This window comes from Spinacia oleracea, chromosome 2, assembly GCF_020520425.1.
Source record: "Spinacia oleracea cultivar Varoflay chromosome 2, BTI_SOV_V1, whole genome shotgun sequence".
In the NCBI taxonomy this organism is placed as follows: Eukaryota; Viridiplantae; Streptophyta; class Magnoliopsida; order Caryophyllales; family Amaranthaceae; genus Spinacia; species Spinacia oleracea.
This window is the reverse complement of record NC_079488.1, coordinates 95,699,624-95,723,857: the sequence shown is the minus strand read 5'-3', so window position 1 is coordinate 95,723,857 and position 24,234 is coordinate 95,699,624. Positions and strand designations below refer to the sequence as shown.

The window sequence follows — 24,234 nt, the reverse complement described above, 5'->3', positions numbered from 1 at the left end:
TTCTCCTAGATCCTTCATCGAAAAACATTTCCCAAGCCAAATCTTGACAGAGTTCAACATAGGAATGTCATTTCCGATAAGCAATATGTCGTCGACATATAATACTAGGAAAGCAATTTTGCTCCCACTGACCTTCTTGTATACACAAGATTCGTCCGCGTTCTTGATGAAACCAAAGTCACTGACTGCTTCATCAAAACGTATATTCCAGCTCCTGGATGCCTGCTTCAATCCGTAGATTGACTTCTTTAGCTTGCATACCTTTTTAGCATTCCTTGGATCCTCAAAACCTTCAGGCTGTGTCATAAACACAGTTTCTGTTAAAACGCCGTTTAAGAAAGCAGTTTTGACATCCATCTGCCATATTTCGTAATCGTAATATGCAGCGATTGCTAACATTATTCGAATAGACTTTAGCATTGCAACTGGTGAAAAGGTTTCATCGTAATCCACACCGTGGACTTGCCTGTAACCTTTTGCAACCAATCTAGCTTTGAAAACTTCAAGTTTCCCATCCTTGTCCTTTTTCAGTTTGAAAACCCATTTGCTTCCAATGGCTTGGTAGCCATCTGGCAAATCGACCAAATCCCATACTTGGTTTTCAGACATGGAGTCTAATTCAGATTGCATGGCTTCTTGCCATTGCTTGGAGCTAGGGCTCGTCATAGCTTGCTTGTAAGTCGCAGGTTCATCACTTTCAAGTAATAGAACGTCATAGCTCTCGTTCGTCAAAATACCTAAGTACCTTTCCGGTTGAGATCTATATCTTTGCGATCTACGCGGGGTAACATTTCTAGATTGACCATGATTCTCACCAGATTCTTCTAAAGATCTCTGAGTTTCATCCTGAATGTCATCTTGAGCATTCTCTAGAGTTTGTTGTTCGACTCGAATTTCTTCGAGGTCTACTTTTCTCCCACTTGTCATTTTGGAAATGTGATCCTTCTCCAAAAAGACACCATCTCGAGCAACAAACACTTTGTTCTCAGATGTATTGTAGAAGTAATACCCCTTTGTTTCCTTTGGATAGCCCACAAGGATACATTTGTCAGATTTTGGATGAAGTTTGTCTGAAATTAATCGTTTGACGTATACTTCACATCCCCAAATCTTAAGAAAAGACACATTTGGAGGCTTTCCAAACCATAATTCGTATGGAGTCTTTTCGACAGCTTTAGACGGAGCTCTATTTATAGTGAGTGCAGCTGTATTTAGTGCATGTCCCCAAAATTCTAATGGAAGTTCGGCCTGACCCATCATTGACCTGACCATGTCTAGCAAGGTTCTGTTCCTCCGTTCTGACACACCGTTCCATTGTGGTGTTCCAGGAGGAGTCAATTCTGATAGAATTCCACATTCTTTCAGATGGTCATCAAATTCATAGCTCAGATATTCACCGCCTCTATCAGACCGCAGTGCCTTAATCTTCTTGCCTAATTGATTCTCTACTTCACTCTGAAATTCCTTGAATTTGTCAAAGGATTCAGACTTATGCTTCATTAGGTAGACATAACCATACCTACTGAAGTCATCAGTGAAAGTGATAAAGTAGCTGAAACCACCTCTAGCATTTGTACTCATTGGTCCACATACATCTGTATGGATTAAACCCAATAGTTCATTTGCTCTTTCTCCAACTTTAGAGAAAGGTTGCTTTGTTATTTTGCCAAGTAAACATGATTCGCATTTACCATAATCCTCTAAGTCAAATGGTTCTAGAATTCCTTCTCTTTGAAGTCTTTCTAAGCGTTTCAAGTTTATATGGCCTAATCGACAATGCCACAGATAGGTGAGATCTGAATCATCCTTTTTGGCCTTTTTGGTATTTATGTTATATACTTGTTTGTCGTGATCTAATAAATAAAGTCCATTGACTAATCTAGCAGATCCATAAAACATCTCTTTAAAATAAAACGAACAACTATTGTCTTTTATTATAAAGGAAAATCCCTTAGCATCTAAGCAAGAAACTGAAATGATGTTTTTAGTAAGACTTGGAACATGGAAACATTCTTCCAGTTCCAAAACTAGCCCGGAGGGCAACGACAAATAGTAAGTTCCTACAGCTAATGCAGCAATCCGTGCTCCATTTCCCACTCGTAGGTCGACTTCACCCTTGCTTAACTTTCTACTTCTTCTTAGTCCCTGTGGATTGGAACATAAGTGTGAGCCACAACCTGTATCTAATACCCAAGAAGTTGAATTAGCAAGTATACAGTCTATAACGAAAATACCTGAAGATGGAACGACTGTTCCGTTCTTCTGATCTTCCTTTAGCTTCAAGCAATCTCTCTTCCAATGCCCCTTCTTCTTGCAGTAGAAGCATTCGGATTCAGAAGTGGGTTGACTGACCTTTCTCTTTGCAGATTTGGCACCAGTTTGCTTAGTTGGGCTGGCTTTGTTGCCACCTTTCTTAGCATTCCTCTTCTTTCCAGATTTCTTGAACTTGCCCCCACGCACCATAAGCACATCCTGCTTATCACTTTTGAGCGTCTTTTCAGCGGTCTTCAGCATACCGTGAAGCTCAGTGAGCGTTTTGTCCAGACTATTCATACTGTAGTTCAGTTTGAACTGATCATACCCGCTATGAAGAGAATGGAGGATGGTGTCTATAGCCATTTCCTGAGAAAATTGCTGATCCAGCCGACTCATATTCTCAATGAGTCCAATCATTTTGAGAACATGTGGACTTACGGGCTCGCCTTTCTTAAGCTTGGTCTCAAGAATTTGCCTATGAGTCTCGAATCTTTCGACTCGAGCCAGATCTTGGAACATGTTCTTCAACTCACTAATGATTGTGAAAGCATCTGAGTTGATGAACGTTTTCTGCAGATCCGCACTCATGGTGGCGAGCATTAGACATTTCACATCCTTGTTGGCATCAATCCAACGATTGAGGGCTGCCTGAGTGACCCCGTCGCCTGCAGCTTCGGGCATCGCCTCATCTAGGACATACTCCTTTTCTTCCTGCATAAGAACTATTTGCAAGTTCCTTTGCCAGTCAAGGAAGTTTTTCCCGTTCAACTTCTCCTTTTCGAGAATTGATCGAATGTTGAATGAATTGTTGTTTGCCATATTAAAAACTACAATTGAAAAGAATAAACAAATAAATAACCATTCACAGTTTCTTTTAATAAACTTAAATTCTAGCATACATGCATAATTCAATGTTTATTAAGCATTTTATTCAAATTATGTGTTCCGGCAGGTGTGAATAAAATGATTCCAAGATCCTAAAATCATTGAAGAACTAAGCACAGTTTGTCGACTTAATCCTAGAACATCTTAGGTAAGCAAAAGCCTTTTGCTAATAGTCTAGAAACTATTCTTGGTTGATAGGTACGTCTAAGAACTTATTAGGTAAACCTATCGAATTTGCCACGACATAAAAGGACTCCTTACTTATATCGTTGAGTTTCACCAAAACTAACATGTACTCACAATTATTTGTGTACCTTGCCCCTTTAGGACCAATAAGTAACACCTCGCTGAGCGAAAACTATTACTAGATTGATGTAAAGGATATCCAAGCAAGTGTATATTTTGGCATGGCACCTTTTAACTCAATTTTTAAGTTTGGAACTTAAGGCTCTTACTATGTTGGTTAGATTTTAAGTGAACTAAAATCCTTAATCATGCAACATAATCAAGCTTTTGATCTCATGCATTTTAAGACATATTTAAAACAATAAATAACTTAAAACATGCATAAGATATTTGTGATCTAGTATGGCCCGACTTCATCTTGAAGCTTTGACTTCAAAGTCCGTCTTGAAAATCTCCGTGGGAGGCACCATTTTCTTCAAATAGGATAAGCTATAACTAATTACAACTATTTGATGGTTCGCAGACCATATTTGAATTGAAAAATAACTTTGGTACTTTAGACCAATTACATTCAAATTAATGGTACGCAGACCATATTTTCTATCCTATTTGGCCATACTAGTCACTTCATAACCTGCAAAACAGTACATATACAATATATACCATTCACCCATTCATTATCATGAATGGCCCACATAGCTGGTTAGTAAAACACATTATGCATCACGTAAACATTTGCTGCAATTAATCAAGGGCACCAATAATCTACCAATTATTCAGTCCTTATTAATTCTAATCAAGTTGTTTTAACCTTAAGGATTTGTAGACCTAATCAAGAGTTTATGACTAAAAAGCGCTCCCACTTAAACCAATAAATTCATATGCTTTACCAATTTTAAACATAAAAATGTATTTCTAGTCTAACCGGAAACATACAAATTTAATTAAAATTTAAAGCTCATATAAATTTATAATTGAATCCAAAAAGTTTAATTTAATTTCAGTCGTATTTAAATTAATTCATGATTTTAATTTTAGTAAAATAATTAGAATAAATAACATTTATTATAATTATAATATTCAAAATTAAAATCCAAGAAAATAATTTAAATTATTAATTTTAAAATTAATTAAAATTACGTGAACTGAAATTTTCAAATTAAACATTCAAAACGATCTAATCGTAACGCAAACACCCTACGCGTTGCACGCCCATGGGCCGCACGCACACAGCCATTGCTGGCCATGTGCGCGCAGCCCATGCGCTCGTCGCATAGCTGCTGCATCCCTATCGCAAGCCTCCGCACGCATTGGTGCTCGCTGCGCGCGCCAGCGCTTATCTCACGCGGGCTATCGCTCGCAGTGCGCGCGCGACATCGCTCGCTGTGCGCGCGAGCAATGCTAGGCGCAGCGCTCGTGGCACGCGAGCTTGCGCTCGCTGCGCGCGAGGCTGCGCGCTCTTGTGCTAGGCAGCGCGCGTTGTGGCGCAGCTCGCTTGCTGCCCACACGCGACTGCCTTGGCTCGCCCTACGCCCATGCCCATTCGTCCATTGGTCGTGGCACACGACACAAGGCAGGGCTGCTGCCTTGTGCTCGTGCACTACGCCCTTGCTCATTGCATTCGTGCCGCACGGGCGACGAGCTCCCTTGCTCGTCGTCGCATGCCCGCATTATACAACACCCCTTAAGGGTAACACGAAGCGTCCATTGCTTCGTGCGTGCAAGTTATATGATCGAATCGCATAAAAATTTAAAATTTATATTTAAAATTAATGACAAATTAATAAATAATATTAATTTCATAATCTTAGGGCGAAAAATCGAAAATTTATTATCCAATTGATTTCCGATTGTTATGGATTCAAGTCTAGGTCATAAAAATTTAAAATTTATCGTAAATTTACAATTTTTATGGTGGTTTTTAATCATAGGTTTCTAATTAAATTACAATTAATTATGAAAATCAAATTAATTCTAAATTATTCTAATTTTCAACAAATTAATCATAATTAATAATTAGATTGCATAATTAACAAGACTAGGCATTCAAACTTGTTAAACATATGCAGTAGGTCAATCAAAAATTCAAGATTTATCAACAAGAATCGCAAATATTTAATTTAACATCTTAAATTTACGAAATTTTGCATTCGAAAAACTAAAACCTTCGAAAAGTCATAGTTAGGCTTCGAATTTGAGAATTCTGGGTTCGGCAGAAAAATACTATTTTTGTCAAAATTTTAGAATGCCTTTTACATGCGGAATTGACACAAAAATCACTCAATTCGGATGAGTAACGAAGAAACTGCCGAAAAACTGCGTACGTATAATTAAATAAACGCAATTTGCAATTAATTAACAATTACGAAAATTAATCACCCCTTTTAATTCTTGCAAATTTGTAATATTTAACCATGTTCATGCAATTTAGATTATGAAAATAATAAGGGGCTCGTGATACCACTGTTAGGTTATGATACATATGACAATTCATAAATCATGCGGAAAAACCATAAACCCAGGAAAACATATTATTTACACATAATCATTTAGCATAGATTAGATGCATACTCTTTGTTGCGTGCCTTCCCTAGCTGCGCCCGAACCGAACAAGAACAAGTCTTTAGGACTCCAAGTGTCGTCCCTCCGTAGATAGTCCACAGCACGTCCGGATCCGCCTTAAGATTGACCAACTAGAATCGCCCTTAAGGTACTATTATTTTCGGCACTTTATAGGCAAATGTGTGACTGAATTTTTCTCTCAAAAACTCACTTTGAATACTTTGAAACTTGTGTTATAAATTGTGAGCCCTAGCCTCATATTTATAGCGGTATGGAAAGGGAATCGAAATCCTATTCAGATACAAATTAATTAAACCTAGAATCCTACAAGAACTCTAATTTTAATTAATTTATCAAATAGAATTAGGAATTTAATCATTAACCGAACTCTGCATGTTTTAGGAAACGTGCACGAACACAAACACTTGCACACACACGCACGGCAGCCACGATGGGCCCCATGCGTGCGCGCGAGCAGCAGCCCACTCAGCGCCCGCGCGCGCTGCGCGCTGCGCGTGCTGTGCGCGCTGTGCGCTGCGCGTGCTGTGCGCGCTGTGCGCGCTGCGCGCTGCGCGCTGCGCGCAGCCTGCTGGGCCTGGCCTTGCGCTGGGCCTGGCGTGGCTGTTTGTGCGGCGCGCTTGGCTTGCTGGGCGATGGCCTGGCTTCGTGCTGGGCCTCGTCCGGCAGGCCTCGTCCGATGCTTATTCGTACGATGCGCTTCCGATTAAATTTTCCGATTCCGGAATTCATTTCCGATACGAACAATATTTAAGATTTCCGATTCCGGAATTAATTTCCGTTTCGAACAAATATTTAATATTTCCGTTTCCGGAATTATTTTCCGATTCCGGTAATATTTCCGATTCTGACAATATTTCCGTTTCCGGCAATATTTCCGATTCTGGCAATATTTCCATTTCCGATAATATTTTCCGACACGTACCATGTTTCCGTTTCCGGCAACATCTACGACTTGGATAATATTTATATTTCCGATACGATCCATATTTCCGTTTCCGGCAATATCATCGTTTCCGGAGTATTCATTCCTTGCCTGTGACGATCTTAGCTCCCACTGAAACCAAGATCCGTCGGTTCCGAATATTCATAGATGGAGTATTTAATGCTATTAAATACTTGATCCGTTTACGTACTATTTGTGTGACCCTACGGGTTCAGTCAAGAGTAAGCTGTGGATTAATATCATTAATTCCACTTGAACTGAAGCGGCCTCTAGCTAGGCATTCAGCTCACTTGATCTCACTGAATTATTAACTTGTTAATTAATACTGAACCGCATTTATTAGACTTATCATAGAATGCATACTTGGACCAAGGGCATTATTTCCTTCATTTATTACACTAAGCTTTTTACAGTTATCTAGAGTTTCTATCAACAATTCCACTAACTTATTTTTAGACAGAGATTGAAGAGTTGAGGAACTTACTTCTCTTGATGGGTCTTGGGTTGTTCCATCAATCTTTGCCATAAGACAAAGGTTTGCTGTTTCTTCATTTGGTTGATCCTCATCTTCTTCCGAGTCAGTAGCATCTCCCCAAGATGCGATCATAGCCTTCTTGAAGTTGGGTTTGGCAAAGGTTGATTTGTTGAGTCTTTCCTTGGACAGATCCTTTCCCTTGCCTTTCCCTTTTTTATTTTCCCACTGAGGGCAGTCTTTGATTAGATGGTCTGATTCTCCGCACTTGAAACATCCTTGGTCAGGCTTGGAACCGCTTGGTTTTCTCATTGAGTTCCTTCCTCTTAGATTTCCAGGTTTAGAGTTCCTGTAAAATCTTTTCATTCTCCTGACCAACATGGCAGCTTCTTCTTCATCAGGATCTGAGTCCTCCTGTTCCTCAACCTTAAGAGCAAGGCCTCGGTTCTTGGGATTCTCAGGAACAGCTGCTCCTAGATGTAATTCGTGCGTCATCAGGGATCCCGCCAATTGTTCAATGTTGAATTTGGTGAAATCCTTTGTTTCGAACAATGCCGTGACCTTGGTTCTCCATCTATCATCATGTGGCATGCTCCTTAGGATCTTCCTAACCTGTTCATCAGAGGGAATAATTCTTCCAAGAGAAACTAGTTCATTAGTAATGTTAGTGAAACGAGTAAACATTTCCTGTATTGTTTCTCTTGGTTGTATTTCGAAACGTTCATACTTAGACATTAATAAATCAATTTTTGAAAGTTTAACCTCATTAGTTCCTTCATGAGTTATTTGAAGGAGATCCCAAATTTGCTTTGCGCTCTTGCACCCCATAACTCTGTTATGTTCGTGAGGTCCAAGGCCGCAATGCAAGATTTTCACAGCCATTGCGTTGATTTCAAATTTCACAAAATATTCCTTAGTAAATTCAGACATGGGTTTAGGAACTACCTCATTTTGAGCATTGGTCATTGTTACCTCGAAATCACCGACTTCTATGACTCGCCAGACTTGATAGTTCTTTGCCTTGATATAGATCTCCATCCTGTTCTTCCAATAGGTGTAGAATTTCCCGTTGAACATTGGAGGTCTTTGAGTGGAATATCCTTCCTCGAGTTTCTCGTAAGCGTTCATACTTTCTAGGAACTTTTTCTCAATAGGGTTTCCTGTATTTTTGTGAGATCCTGCTCTGATACCAACTGATAGTTCAGTAGGAACACTTGACTCTGAGTTATCGCTTTTGCTTTCTCCACCTTTGGAGAACTAGGGTGTGATGCCCTCGAGTTCATGGCTAGGGTCTCACGGATAGCTCAGAGTAACACGGCTGCTGCTAACATTCGTTCTTTTCTTTTTCATCGTTTGTGTTTTGCTTTGAATAAGGGTGTTGGAGCCCAATTAGTGGCTACGCTCCCATCCAACTTTGTGTAATCGCTTCTTCATAATAATAATAATAATAATAATAATAATAATAATAATAATAATAATAATAATAATAATAATAAGAAGGATGAAATTCTAACCTTAATTAGTTTTGGAGAATATATTTAATTTCTTAATATAATCCTCCAATGATTACTTAACCTATGCACTAGGTGCATAGGTTAAAAAACAGTTTTAATAATAATAATAACCTTCCTCGTAATCCAAAGGTCGATGATGGTGCATGTGATAGTTCAGTAGGAACACTTGACAAGAGGGGGGGGGGGTGAATTGTTTCTTGGGAACTTGGGTAAGTTTCTTGCGGAATTTAAACAATAAAGAGACTGAGAACAATGAGCGAAGAAAGATATAAAACGGATGAACCTTCTTGACCCTAATCAAGAAGAACCTCACTACTCTTTTGTATTAATGCAATAACTCTATTACAAATACACTCTTTAACTCGAGTTCCTCTCGAACACGAGTTCCCCACAGCAATCCCCTTTGATTACTGTGCTCCTCTTTCTCTCTCTGACTTAACTCTAAGTCGCTCCTTTTCTCTTTGACTTAACTCTAAGTCGCTCTGTTTCTCTTTGACTTAACTCTAAGTCAATTAAGGATCACTCAACCCTTAAACCCAAAATACAATTTGATATAAAACTCTAGTACGTAATGAAGCTCAAAGTAATAAGGAACTCAAGGGACACTCTTTTGAAAACTGATTCTCTTTTAAAACGTTTAAGCTCTTAAGATATATTTTGCAAAGATCAGTTGTGTGTTTTGAAAAGCTAAAACTCTTCTCCTTTTATAGGAGAGTTTTACTTAGGGTTGGGTACCCATGTTCTCCTCAACTACCCACTAACAGTTACTGTTCAGTAACATGGGCATAGTTGGAGAGAAACAGGGGAGACCAAATCAAAACACAAAATGCACGTTTAAACAGAAATACGTGGGAGAGTTTTAAGGAACATGGAAAATCTTTTACTTGAGAAACAAGGAGAATAAATCAGAATCCTATATTTACATTTAGTAATTAAATTCATTTTATTTATTAAAAAGATTTTCCAAGTTAAAACTCTTTTATAATTACAGTTAATATATTTCATTTAAAACGTACCAAAATACTATGTCCCTTTCATTCCAAATTACGTTTAAACTTTATTAAATACTTACATAAATCCTAAAACATAAACTCATATGTTGTAGTCTTCATGTTGCACCTTTAGAAGCTTCACTCGAAGACTTCCCAATTTGTTCCTTCTCTGGAACATCGAGGATCCACATAATATATGAGGATCTCGCCTTAGGAACTCGCCTAAGGATCTCGCCTTGCTTAATGATTATTTCTTCAATGTAGTGTCTGACATGGATCAATTACTTGCTTATATTCCACGTTGCTTAGTTTATCCAACTCAGGATCTCCTTAACTTAGCATTATCCCTCTAAGGATCTCGGAACCTATTATGCAACATAACTTAATCAATTGTCAGGAGTTTGCTTTGTCATCATCAAAACTTTAGGATCAACAGCATGGTTATACAAAGATTATAATCAAAATTTGGGGTGAAGAATATTGTTAATTATGGTTAGAATTTGAACCTCCATAATATACGTAGTTTGATCTTGTCCTTTAAATTCATATGATTGAGTCTTTTCCAGACCCACACTTTCTTTCTTTTTTTGGTTTTATTGTTAGATCTGATATAAGCATGGTATTTTATTTATTTAACCTTCAAAATTATGTATTACATTGTAATCTAGTAGGTTTACGGAGAAATTATTTTTAAAATATTTTAAAATGAGAGAAACGAATGTTGTGCCTCATTACTTTAAACACTCTCTTTATTAAGCCGTCTCATATTACTCACAACATTTCTATAAAAATAAAATGATTCACATTATTTTTCATTGTACATTTCACTTATTTTGGACCACTTTATAGTGGCCCGTTTGGTTCAGATAGCACTTTTTCGTTGAGAAAACTTCGTAGCTCCTTTTTTAAGAAACTTACTCTTTAGATTATTTGATTGATATTCTATAAATATATTTTCATGTATAAGGGCCAGTGTGATAAAATCAATTAAGTTGTATACATGTAATAACAAGGGACATCCCCCAGGTACACATACTTGTTAAAACCTATAATACAACTAAATTATATATCCTATATATACTAATATATTAAAAGGCGTTTTGGAAAACGTCTATGTGTCAAGTAGTACTCTTCCATTTGCGTCACATCATTCACTCACCAAGTGGTATGTCATGTCATGGATAACCAAAAATCAATACAACGAGGTTCGAACTCTAGAACTCATGTCTGAATGATAATTCTCATTACCATCTTAGCCAACCACCAATTGTGGTTTATTTCTTCACATTAATTTATAAATAAATGTTAACATGAAGTCTAAACCAACTAAATTTTAATTTGATTTTTTATTTTCTATGGAATATTTTGAAAAAAATAAAAATAAATAATTAGGACAACTATGAAGAAACATAATGTCATGAATCTCATAAACATCAACTATATAAATATCTTGCATGGCTGCTTATATCTAATTTGGTATTATTAATTTGAAGCACTTAGTTCCACTAGAAAACAAATTATACAATTGTAAGATGATCTAATTGAAAAATTACTTGACATGATAAATGACGTAGTGTGTCTGTGTAGTTGACAAACTTAATTGATGTTTTTCACTTTAAGGTATACATGCATTTCGTCAAATATTGAGCTCAAGAAAAATCTAAAATATTACGGAGTAACTATTCAATGTAGCGATCGGGGCATCGCCCGGGCCACACACTAGTTATATATCTAAATGCGGTCCCCCACCCCCACCCACCATTTTTTTTTTATAAAAAAAACTTATATATAATATTAAATACTTAAATATATCACTAAATGTTCATTTCCCCAGTGGTTATTTTTGGTTTATTAACTCATGTGGACTCTTTGGTCAAGGACTTGAATCCTTAATACTACTTCCTCCGTTCCACAATAGATGCATCATTTCTCATTGCACGTATGCCAACGCGCTTATTTGAACATTAATATCTCTAAATGCGTATAAGCATAAATTATAAAAAGTTGATATTTGGAATCCTTGCATTAATACGAATTTAACAAGATCTCACTTGATTATGTTTTTTCTTACACAATAGTGAAAAACAGGTTGTCAAAGTTTATTGATAAATAGTGCGCAAATGAGAAATGATGCATCTATTATGGAACAGAGGAAGTACAATATAACTATGCCCTTTCTCTTTTTTTTCTCTCCCCCCCAAACATTAAATTTCTAGCTCCGCCATTGCATACATATCTTTTGATAACTTTTCTCTATACTTATTCATTTGTCAAGCTGAAAAAACATAAACACCAAATACAAGGAGAAAGCTTTTAGAGTAGAGAGGCAACTAGACCTGTCAAACGGGTCGGTCGGGTCGGGTTGTAAAAAATTATTTTCGGGTTCGGGTTAGATCGGGTTGGTCACTTTCGGGTTCGGGTTTAATGCTTGTTCAAGACCCAGAACTTTCGGGTTCGGGTCGACCCAACGGGTTGAGAGATTTTAAAACGCGCATTATATTTCCATTAATTTAGGTGATAAATATACAAAATATGGGCAAAAATTAACAAAAATCCTACACAAGTTTATATTTAGTCAAATTCAACCATAAAATGGCGTATAATTCAAATTAAAATCATATTACACACAATAACAGTAAAAAACAACATGTTTATTATGCTTAAATTTTCTCATAATCTCATTTATTACTATAAATACAACGATTTTCAATCGGTCGGGTCCAAAACGGGTTCGGTCGGGTTTTGACCCATTAGTTTTCGGGTTGCTCGGGTTCGGATAAAATCGGGTTACGGGTCACAAATCTTGTTCAGGACCCAGCATTTTCGGGTCGGGTCGATTTTTGACAGGTCTAGAGGCAACCCTTCTAGGAAGGCTCCCCTAACTAGAGAGAACAACAAAACAAAACTAAATCAACCAATTAGCTACCTTAAATAGCTTGTTTATATTGATAATTCTAATACAAACCATGTATTGTATTTGTCTAACAAGACCCTAACAGTTTGTATATTCTTCTTGAAAACTTTATTGTTTCTCTCTTTCCACATATGGTTAATAGAAATAACTAGAGCCATTATTTAGAGTTGGTTCGTAGCATTGTTTTGTTGAACTCACTATTAATTCTTTGCATTTCCTGTACCAATTTTCCGGTTTTCATAAACAACCTATCCAGATCAGAATCTTTCCCCATAATGCATCACTAACAAAAAAAATCAAAGATTAAATGATTCAACGTTTCACCAACACTACCATACAAGCCACATAAATATGAACATTGCACTCTAAATTTAGCCAATCTATCACATGCAGACAGTCTTCCTAGAATAGCAAGCCAACAAATAAAGATGCAATTTGGTGGTGCAGGAGTATTACATAGGATTTTCCTCCAAGGAACTCGATTGTTAACGCCTTTTATCTCCTTATAAATCTGTTTTATCACAAAAGTATCATTGTTCAAGTAATTATTGTGAGTGCATACTTCTTCCATTGCATACATATCACTTTCTTTCCTAGCTCTCTCCCTTTTTCCCTTATCGATATTTCCACTCATTTCCTCCCCCAAATGTTATCCTTCTATGTATTTGATACTTTCAAACAATTACTTTATTGAGTTTGATCTCCTAATTTCACTTCAAAAATTTCTATCAACTTAAAATCCATCATCTAAAAAAAATATTTTAAAATTTCCCTCTAATTCCCTCTTCTACGAAATTAGTTCCCTCTTTTACAAAATTAAAACAAAATATATATTTTATTGCTTATACTCCCTCCATCCCGAAATACAAATTATAAACACAATGCTTGTTATTTTTAAAACAATGTCGTCATAATTTTCTTATAAACACTGGTTCTTGTAAAGTTCCTTCTTAACCTAGCATTGACAAGACGTGATTTACTATATATCCCTAATAAAAGATCGAAATTACAAAAATTTAACCATGAAGATTGAGTTAACTCACTGCAAATTACACGAACAAATTTTATTCACCAATCTATTGTGACACGATCGTGCAAGACGAATTGTTTCATTCTACTTTATGGATTCATTAATTCACAATCAAAATTATAAATTGCATGACACGATTCATTCCGCGTAAGTAACACTTTGACATCCAAAAATATACGTTTGAATCTTAAGATTGCCCAAACGAAAAACAATTAACTCAATTATGTTTATCAAATCCATCTTAAATAATGAAAAGAAAACATCACTAGCTATAGTAACTTAAACCAATATATAAACCGTACACACATATCAATCAATTAATGAATGAATGCATGCATGAAGAAATTATGCAAAATGTAGCGGCTGTGAACTGCCTATGACATGGAAACACGTAGGATGATTAATACATTATGACAGTTGGCGAAACGTTATTGGCCACGAAGCACCACAAATTAGGTGTAAATTGTGTTAAGATGCGATTGGTGGGACCTAAACACCGTCCATTGTTGAGGAAGATCATAAAAGAGAAACAACTTTTGGAAGAGGGGTATTTGCCGTTTGCCCAAACAAGGAATAAAGGAGGTGTAAAATGGGATGTGAGTGTGTGACAATAATAATAAAACATTAAACATGGCTTTTAGTACACTTATCAAGACAGTTTTTATCAGCCAATGCACATAACATAAACGTACGAAGTCTTCAGTATGTGTTTAGTATTTTGGGATCTACAAATTTCTTTTTTTCTTTTTTTTAAGGTAAGATAAAATGTCCTATTAAGTCGTAATCTCATACGATTAACATTCTTGAATTAGCATGTTAGACACATTTGAAAGTGAAAGATGGTAAGGGAAATCCTCCCTTAAAGTGTTCTAGTGGGGATTGAACCTCCAACCTTTTAGTTGAAAGGTGAAATCATTTCTACTGGACTAAGACATTACTTGATATTTTCTTTTCTTACTTGCATAAGTTGCATAAGTTGCATAACCATTTTTTTTTTTTTAAATCTTTCGTATTTTATTTATTAAGTGGTGCAATTTAATCGATATGGGTTTTAATGAAGCTGGATTAATTTTATTAAACAAATAAACAAGTTGTTTCTGTGAAACCTCGGGGACATTTAATGAAAACAACCGTTATAAATATTACAAGAGATAATATCTAACTTGTGATCACCCACATTTAAAATTCAATATGCCATTTTATGTTTTCTCTAACCACATTTACGTATTATTAAGCGATCTCATTTCCCAACTTCAGAAACATTTCAAATATAGAGTTATATAAACAAAGGATTTTACTGAAAATATTTTTTTTGGTTCTACTACGAGGAGTTCCCACCGCCTTCGGCGAGGTAATCTCCCGTGGGAGTTTGCATGGGTACCTCGATGGGCAGCATCCCTCCCAGTTGAGATTTTTTCCATTTTCAAGGCTCGAACCCGAGATCTTGGTTAAGGAGCAAGAGACCCTTAACCACTCATGCCAACCTCAATTGGTTGCACTCCTCGATCGACACCGGCACGCATGATTTTACTGAAAATATGATTAAATTGAAACCACTGTCATAGAATTGACTCCATGATAAATTTCGATGGGCCAAATACAAGTCTATCTTCGGCAAAAGTCATACAATATGCGAGTATAAACTAACAAGATTTCATAATAAAACCAGTTAGGTGATAGTGGAGTAGTCCATCAATCTCATAGGTTAGTCATTCACCATCTCGTTCATGTGGGAAAATTAATCTCAACTCACATACTACCTCTGTTTCATAAAGTTCTTTACAGTTACTATTTGCAGGAATTCCAATGCTATATTTAACTACTACTCCAATATATATAATTTCGTATGTGAAAAAAGTTATAAAAAATTGATATTCTGAAAATACATATTGGGGTCAATCTAACAAGATCTTACATATAACGTTTTGATGTATATAATAGTAGAATTTACGGTCAAAGTTTTCATACTTTGAACAATTTTCCAAAGCGTAAAGAACTTTCAGAAACAGAGGCAGTATGAGTTATTCTTATCAACACTCGACTACGGTGATTAAAGTAGCTAGTAGCCAGTCCTAAGTAGGCATGAATGCATGATCACCAACATGCCTCCCATCCATCAAAGGCCAAAGAAATTATGGGAGAAAAGTGGGCCAGAGATCGAAGGGCCTTTCGGTGATTGATTAGTTATATCCCAATGACAGGATACGTCCATCTTCAAGAAAATCAAAATATACACATTTTTCTTTTGAAAATATGGGTTTATAGTACCTTAATATAGTGTCGTTTTATGTTTTTTCTAATCAAATTTCAGCAACTGATTTCAATTCATCATCATTTTTGGACTTTAACATAACATTAATTAATATTGGTTTTTATTGTTCCTTTTTTTATTTTATTTTATGATCTATGTTACTATTGAAACGATCAAAGGCATCTTCCTTGCTTGAATACTTCGTATATTCTAGGAAAATATATATGTACTCTGTATAAAAGCAACATACTTTATTTTCTTTTTATACGAATGTGATGCAAAAATAATACAAATTACGAACACATGATGCGAGGTTTGAACTGTAGTCTATTGCACACAACTACACAAGCCCTAAATAGTATCTTTGCCACCAGTTTAGACCTTATTGGTGATTGGTGACGTGATTCATATATTCTTAGCTCTACGCAATTTAAAGCAATCTCTTGGATCCGCCTTTAGAGAAATAAAATCTTGGGTTACACTACATTATTCTAAGTGTAACAACCATGCATATCTCATTAGTCCCTAAGTTTGACATTTGATATAAAACTGGGAGTCTGGGATTTTAGGAAAGAAAGAACATGAGTGAATCATAGTGAGGTTACCCTTAAGAGAGACTGCACAAAGCACACCATCACACACCTCCAAACATATATAGAATCGATAATTAAGCTTTGTAAAACACAAATAAGCCAAGACTTTTCGTGGTTTTGCATAACCACCTTAGAAGATGATCACTCTCAAATCAACACGTACTATTCGCAAATTACAATATAATAACAGGCCGCTTTTTAGATTTCGACCCTGTCCGGCGCGCAAAAATAGAGGTAGTAGATAACTTTTAACGCTTGAGTAATGGGTAGATGTCAGAGTAGTATGCAGTAGTGAATTTATAGCGGATAACGGTTGACTGTCAAAGTACTCCCTCCGTATTTATTTAAGAGATACACTTGGCCGAGCACGAGTATTAAGAAGAAGAATTGAATGAAATAAAATAATAAAGCAAGTGGGGTTGAGTAGATATTTTAATAATTAAAAAAGTGGGGACCATGTCATTTTGGTGGGTGGGAGGTGGGGTGGATTTATGAAATTAATTGTTTAATAGGATGGTGGGTCATAAGGTAAATTAGATGTATTATTTAATTAGATGGTGGGGTTGATAAGTTACTAAAATGGCAAGTGTATTTCTTAAATAAATACGGCCGGAAAAGACAAGTGTATCCCTTAAATAAATACGGAGGGAGTACGTAGTTGTTGATTATATTACTGTTCAGTAAAAATAGCGGGTGAGATCGTAAAATAAAACATCATATATATATAGCTCAAGCGCTAGTATCATTTGATGAAATGTTTTCCGCTACCTTTGAACACTACTCACTTTGATTTTTTTTTTTTTTTTAAATGCATAACTTGCTTGGGTATATAGGTTTAGCAGGCCCATGCAATTTTATTACGTAGTATTAAAGTGTACACATTGACAAATATATAATTTATTTATTAAAGAAAAACAACAATGTGCAATGGACCATGATAGTGATATTATGTGAGAGATGAGGATTTTTTTAACGGATTTTTCACCAAATGCCCCTGAGGTTTACTTTAATGCACCAAATACCCCTAAACTTTCCAAAATGCACCAAACACCCCTGACGTATGCAATAATATCATTAAATGCCCTTTTGTCTGACGGACGTTAACCCTCCGTTATGCAGTTAGTTCGTTAAAACATAATGCACCGAATACCCCTGAGGTTTGGTAAAAAGCACCAAATACCCCTGAGGTTTGGTAATTTTTTTTCCAAAAACTAGCCGTTGAATTTGAATAATATAGCCGTTGCAGTCACCCATACACTAATTTCCCTTATATATACCATACCCAACAACAACACCACACTGCCCTAAACCCCAATCCCCCCCAACTGCACAAACAGTCCACCCCAAACCCCCACCTGCACAACCAGAACACTGCAACAGGAGCACCAACAACAAGCAGAACCCTGCAACACCAGCAGCAGCAACAGCAAGAACAAACAACAACAGCAGCAGCAGCAACAGCAAGAATAACAAGACAGCAGAGCAACAAGAACAAACACCAATAGCAGCAGCAGCAAGGACTTCAACACAGCACAACACCAGCAGCAAGAACAACACAGCAACAACAAGAATAGACAACACCAGCAGCAAGAACAACACAACACAACAACAACAATAACAAACAACAGAAGCAGCAACAACAGAAGCATCAACAACAGAAGCAGCAACAACAGAGCAGCAAGAACAACAACACAGCATGAGTTCTTGTTCCAATACATCATCATCCAATCTGTTTTCATACATACTTGTTCCAAACAAATGTTGTCCTATTTGTTCCAAAAAATGTGCAATAAAAAGCTCCGAGACATCCAAAAATCCACAGAGGCTATATTACAAGTGTGATCCTTGTAACCATTTTATGTGGTGCAAAGGAAGTGTTCTACACCAAAATCAACAACACCAACAGCAACAGAGCAATATAGAGTATGAGGGAACATCGGAAGACAACGACAATATAAGTGACGAACTGAAGAAACTGAAGAAAAGAGTGAAAGAGCTCAAAAAATTCCAAGCTGCAGCAATTAAAATAGGAATTGTAATGTTTTTGTGTCTAATGTTTGTAGTAAAGAAGTAATCAAGACAAACAATGATGGTTGAAATGGCACGAGCACATGAATTTCATTTATCAATAATATGCAAGTCTTTGAACTCGTAACTGAAATAGTTTGTTTCCAAAATAAACCGAACATCAAGTTGTGGGTAGCTTTACAAAAAAATGCCAAAATGTGCCACAACCTAAGTTGTTTTTCAAAATAAACCTAAGCTTTAAAACAGAAATACTAAACTGAATCCTAAGCTTACTTCTAGTTATGCAGCTTTGGACTTCTTGCTGCTCGATGCATTAGATGTTGGAGCCTTCCTCTTCCTAGCACCAGATGTTGATGCACCAGCAGAACCAGCAGCAGCTGCAGCAGATTCTTTCCTCTGTTTTGCAGTGGAACCTCCTTTACAGGTTCTTGAGTTATGCCCAATTTGCTTGCATTTCCCACACTTGACAGTGGTGTTTCTTTTCCCCCTCTTCTTCTCATGAGCACCTCTTCTTCTCTGCTTGGCTGGTCTGCCAGCTGCCCTTCTCATTAGTGGGGGAAGAATCCTAGGTAGCTCAAATGTAGGCCACTGTGTTGAGTCAGGCATGGGGTGAATATGCTCTGAGTATGTGAGCTTATAGGCTGCCCCTTTGAAGTAAGGAGAAACAAAATCTGTAGGATTGAGTCTTTGATGGTATATTACCCTAATAGCATGCTTGCAAGGTATACCACACCCTTGCCATTTCCCACAACCACAAACTCTAGCAGCAAGCCTAATAGGGAACTTCACATGACCATCTAAAACCTCAAATTCACCCCCCCCAGCATTAGTTGCATAACAGAACCTCGAGTCAGCACTCCTCTCTTCAAGCTCCTTAGTAGCATATGGCGTCAATTGATCGGGTCCAATGTCAACAGCTTTATCAAATCTGGCCCCGATCTTCGTCATGCACCAAGACCTTATTTCTAACATAACAGAATACAATAATTGGCATCACACATTTTAATGCAAAATAAATACCCGACTCGGAAACTTGAACACATACCCGACTCGGACACTTGAACACAAACCCGACTCGGACACTTGAATACAAACCTAAATAAATAAGTTCCAATGACACAAAAATAGGATAAAATGTAAAGGATTACCTTCAAGAAGTGACAAAACAGGAAGATCCCTAAAGGGTTTGGTACACGCGTTGAAGGATTCCACAAAGTTGGTGGTGTTGTGATCACAAGTGACCCCAACATCAAACTTGTGTCTGGACCACTGTTCAGGCACTTTGTCAAGATATCCCACTGCTTCTGGGATGAGTTTGCCAATCTTTTCCATGGCTTTGTTGAAGACATATGGATTGTATGCATCAGCAGCAACCCAGAACAAGTCATGGAAGGCTGTGCCACTGTATCCAGCTTGTCTGCAGTTGGTATACAGATGCTGAGCACAGACCCTCCTGACTGCTTTGGGGAAAACATCATACAAAGCAGATTCTACTCCCTGCATAACACAATTCCAAGTTTCAATAACTAGGGAAGTGAACCAGAAAACTGAAAAAAATATAAACAATACTACAAATAATAAAAACCAAGAAAGGGAGGAGTAATTACCCTCATTCTGTCACTAATAAAAGTCCAGTCATCCCTCTGGCACCCATGTTGAACAAACAAAGCCTTCAAACTTCTGAAAAAATAGGACCATGTGTCCATACTCTCCGTACTCACAATGCTATAGGCTAATGGAAAAATCTCATTATTCCCATCGATAGCAACTGCAGTGAGGAGAATTCCCTTATAGTATCCACTCAAATGTGCACCATCAATGCCTATGATAGGCCTACAACCTCTTAAGAAACCCCTAACTTGTGCAGCAAAGGAGAAAAAGCAAGCCTTGAAACGGGGTGTCACGTTACCAGAATCTGCAGTCCAAGTGACCAAGGCATAACTCCCAGGATTGGTAGATTTGATCATTTCAGCATAGGATGGTAAAAGGGCATATGACTCATCAAAACCTCCATAAATTTGCTGCCTCCCGAGGCTTCTCACCTTGTACATCAACCTCTGTTTCACTTGTACCCTATAAATCCCCAATGCCTTTCTTTGAAGTGTCTTAATTGGGATTTCTGGATTTGCTTCAATGTCATGAAGTAGTTTGGTGCATAGCCACTGAGATGTCACCATGGGATTCTCCTCAAGTCTCCCACAAGACTTGTGCTCACTGACAAGAGTTTTAATGGCCCAACTGACCCCATCCAACAACACACAGGCATGGATCCTCCAATTGCATGACTCAACCAGACACATTGCAGTGAATCTGGTTGTATCAGCCTTTTCAACACTCACAGCAAATCCCTCTTGAATACAGAAGTCTCTGAAGACCTCCATGAAGTGTGTCTTGCTTTGGAATATCATCCATGGTTGCAACTTGATAGTCCCCCATGGCATGCTTCCCACAACTTTCCCATTTGCATACAAATTATCCAGCTTATTACTCCCATCTAAATGATCCTCAAAACTTCTCTCAGAAATTACCTCCTTAAGAACATCTTGTTCTTCATCTTCTTCAATTTCTTCGTCAATGAAATCGTCGGAGTTGAAACCAGTTTCACTATCACTCTCACTCTCCTCAAAATTTTCATCATCACTCTCATCATCCCATTGCTCCTCTTCCTCCACATTGTATGCAGTGGGTTTCCTCACCCTTGAACCAGCAGGCCTTCCCCCCCTCTTCTTAGGAACAAACTCACCCGTCTTCTTAGCATGACTTCTGGAAATTCTGAAACCCCTCCCTTTGTTTAACTCAGCCCTGTTAGGAGGGGGTGTCTGATCTGGCTGGTGTTCTGTTTGATGTTGTTGCTGCTGTTCTGTGGGTTGGTGTTGTTGTTGTTCTGTTTGTTGTTGTTGTTGATGTTCTGTTTGTTGTTGTTGCTGATGTTGTGGTGGTGATGGATTATTTGGTGGTGGTGAGGGACTTCTTGGTGGTGGTGATGGATTATTTGGTGGTGGTGAGGGCTCTCTTGGTGGTGGTGAAGGCTCTTTTTGTGTATTTGGTGGTTGGGAACCTCCCGGGGAAAAGCAGTCAGCATGTTGTGAGCTGTAAACACGTACGTACTCTACGCTTAAATCCTCAACATCATACACAGGCACCTCAACTGCCACTGTGTTTGCCAATTGCTCCTCCAAATCCCTTTGAATCTCAGCCTCCCTTTCTAACCTTCTCCTTTCCTCTTTCCTCTCCCTCTCAAACTCCTCAGCTTTCCTTCTAAGTTCTGCAGCCTTCCTTTCCTTCCTATCCTTCCTTTTCTTAACTGCAGTCCTAAATTGGATTGAAGTTTCCTTCTCATTTGCCTTCTCTATCCATATTTCCACAGTATCTGTGCGCTTAAATAAACCCCACATGCCCATCAAACCAACATCATTCAACAATTCTACTCTTTTATTCGTACTAGGATTAACATAAAACAATCTAAATAAATCGGGAATCAGAACATCTTGCTTAATAGAATCATCAAACAAGTCATCAACCAAATCCATGTAGTTCGTTTCATCAGTATCTTGTACCCTCACATCAAAATTCCGATCATTATAATGACATAACAACCAAATTGCGACCATCCTATACAAACAATAAACACAACACAAAAATTCAAATTAATGAACTAAATCATTAGGCAAAACAACAAAGCACAACCAGACACTATGTTTTACCATTAACACCCCAAAATTCAAGTTAACCCATCTCATGGAAAAATCACGATTTTAGCAAAACCCTAACCCTAATCAAAGCAAAATTCGCAAAAAATAGCACCAAGAACAAGAAACGAATTGAGTGAACTAACCTTGACACAATTTTGATGAAGTTGAAGCCACAAATTCCAGTCCTTTGCTCTCCTTGCACCCACTTTTGTAGGACTCGCGAAAACTGCAGATTTTTGGACCAAATTGTCGATCTTTTCGTGGGGATTTACTTCGACTAACTATTGCGAGTTGTTTTACACAAATCCCAGCAAATTTCGATCTTTCTCTCTCTTTGGTTTGGTACTCAAGTGCTCTCTAATGGTGTAAGAGAACAGAGAGAAATGTCGAGGAAGAAGTTGGGAAGTTAGGTTTTGAATTTGTTTTTTTTTTTTTTTTCTTTTTTGATATGGCGCCAGAAAGGACAAGTAAGGGCAACAAGGTAAAAACATGGTAACGGAGGGTTAACGTCCGTCAGACAAAAGGGCATTTAATGATATTATTGCATACGTCAGGGGTGTTTGGTGCATTTTGGAAAGTTTAGGGGTATTTGGTGCATTAAAGTAAACCTTAGGGGCATTTGGTGAAAAATCCGTTTTTTTAATTATTTAAGTGGGAACCATACGAGAGAAAAAAAATGATAATGTTTTTTTGACAACGACTTAGCTTAACATGCATACATTAAAGAAAAGGTTTACATATTACATTACATGAGCTCTATAAGCTTTTACCCACATTTACAAGGAACTTTAAAAACTACAAAGATAGTAGTCGCCTTGTTTGTCGGCTCTTGATTGTTGGCGCCGTCTTGCACACCCCATTCTATTCTCCACCTGGAATGTGGCTTGAGCATGTGAGCACTAAGTAGAGCCCTTTTAAACCTATACAACTTAAAAGACGAAGAAAAAAAATACAAAAGGACCAAAATATCACGAGACGTTTGAAATGACCTTGTGAGCACAAACTCACAAACCCAATGAGCAACCAAAGGTGTCTCGATATCCTTTTGAATGGATACTCTATGACTCCCCCCATCTAACCAAGAGAGAATCAACCCACTGAACACCCCAAATTTGCATTTGGGGAGTTGTCTTCGTATATAGAATTTTGAATGTAAGGAGATCACAACTCCTCACAAATCTAAACAAGACAACCAATACTCGTGGCCACCCTACGATCCTTACTCCTAAAAGCTTCTTCGCTAAACCAAAACTACGTACAGTCCCTGCGTTAAGCCACCACAGACAACCAATTATTGACCAACCACATAACCACAGGGAAGTAAACGACTTTACTATCCTAACTTACCAACCCATAATCACAAGGAAGTAAATGACTTTACTATCATACCTTACAAAAAAACCAACTACAAAACTAAAACACACATTATTGATGACCTCTTGAAAACTAAAACAACTAAGCATTAGCACACAAAAAATTAACCACCAAGCCAACATCGAAGGGAAGAAACCTTAAGCAAGCCACAAACCAACGGTGACAAAGCCTAAGATTCGCCGAAGCAACTAATTAATACCAAAGCAGACACCCTAATCAAAACTTTTACCTTTACCCTAAGGATCGGCGTAGTCCGGAACTATAAGATGCTAATTTTACTTTTCTCTTAATATTTGTGTAAATAGTAACCGCAAAGATTTTTATGAAACAGAGGTAGTATGAAGAATTAGAGACAAGGTAAATTTCAAAGGTGATTTTGTTAACATGCCACAAAATTCTAATTCTATAACAAAACATAACAAATGATAATTAGAAACTAAAAAATTAATTAATGAGACAAAGTATATTAGGCAGACCATCTAACAAAAAAACCAACTCTTAATACACTCGTACAGTCATAC

The 24,234-nt window shown here is 37.3% G+C and overlaps 1 protein-coding gene and 1 long non-coding RNA gene across 2 annotated transcripts; both read right to left on the bottom strand.

Annotated features, from left to right (window-relative positions):
* Positions 1-18,754: 18,754 nt before the first annotated feature.
* LOC130467653 (uncharacterized) lies at positions 18,755-22,042 on the bottom strand. The gene is made up of 3 exons (XM_056836226.1): positions 20,255-22,042; positions 19,796-20,144; positions 18,755-19,612 (listed from the first exon to the last, which is right to left on the bottom strand). The coding sequence occupies exons 1-3, from the start codon at positions 22,040-22,042 to the stop codon at positions 18,927-18,929; spliced, it is 2,823 nt and encodes a 940-aa protein (XP_056692204.1). The 3' UTR covers positions 18,755-18,926.
* A 19-nt stretch (positions 22,043-22,061) lies between these two features.
* LOC130468026 (uncharacterized) lies at positions 22,062-24,181 on the bottom strand. Its single transcript, XR_008928315.1, has 2 exons — positions 22,483-24,181; positions 22,062-22,259 (listed from the first exon to the last, which is right to left on the bottom strand). It is a non-coding gene; the product is annotated as an uncharacterized lncRNA (long non-coding RNA).
* Positions 24,182-24,234: the final 53 nt, after the last annotated feature.

What these genes read in the sequence shown, in the direction of transcription:
- LOC130467653 (XM_056836226.1), bottom strand. Translation starts at nt 22,042, where the DNA reads ATGTGGGGTTTATTTAAGCGCACAGATACTGTGGAAATATGGATAGAG. An exon ending in TTATTAGTGACAGAATGAGG is followed by an intron (nt 20,145 to 20,254) that starts GTAATTACTCCT and finishes TGTGTTATGCAG; the next exon opens with GGAGTAGAATCTGCTTTGTA. An exon ending in TGTTTTGTCACTTCTTGAAG is followed by an intron (nt 19,613 to 19,795) that starts GTAATCCTTTAC and finishes CTGTTATGTTAG; the next exon opens with AAATAAGGTCTTGGTGCATG.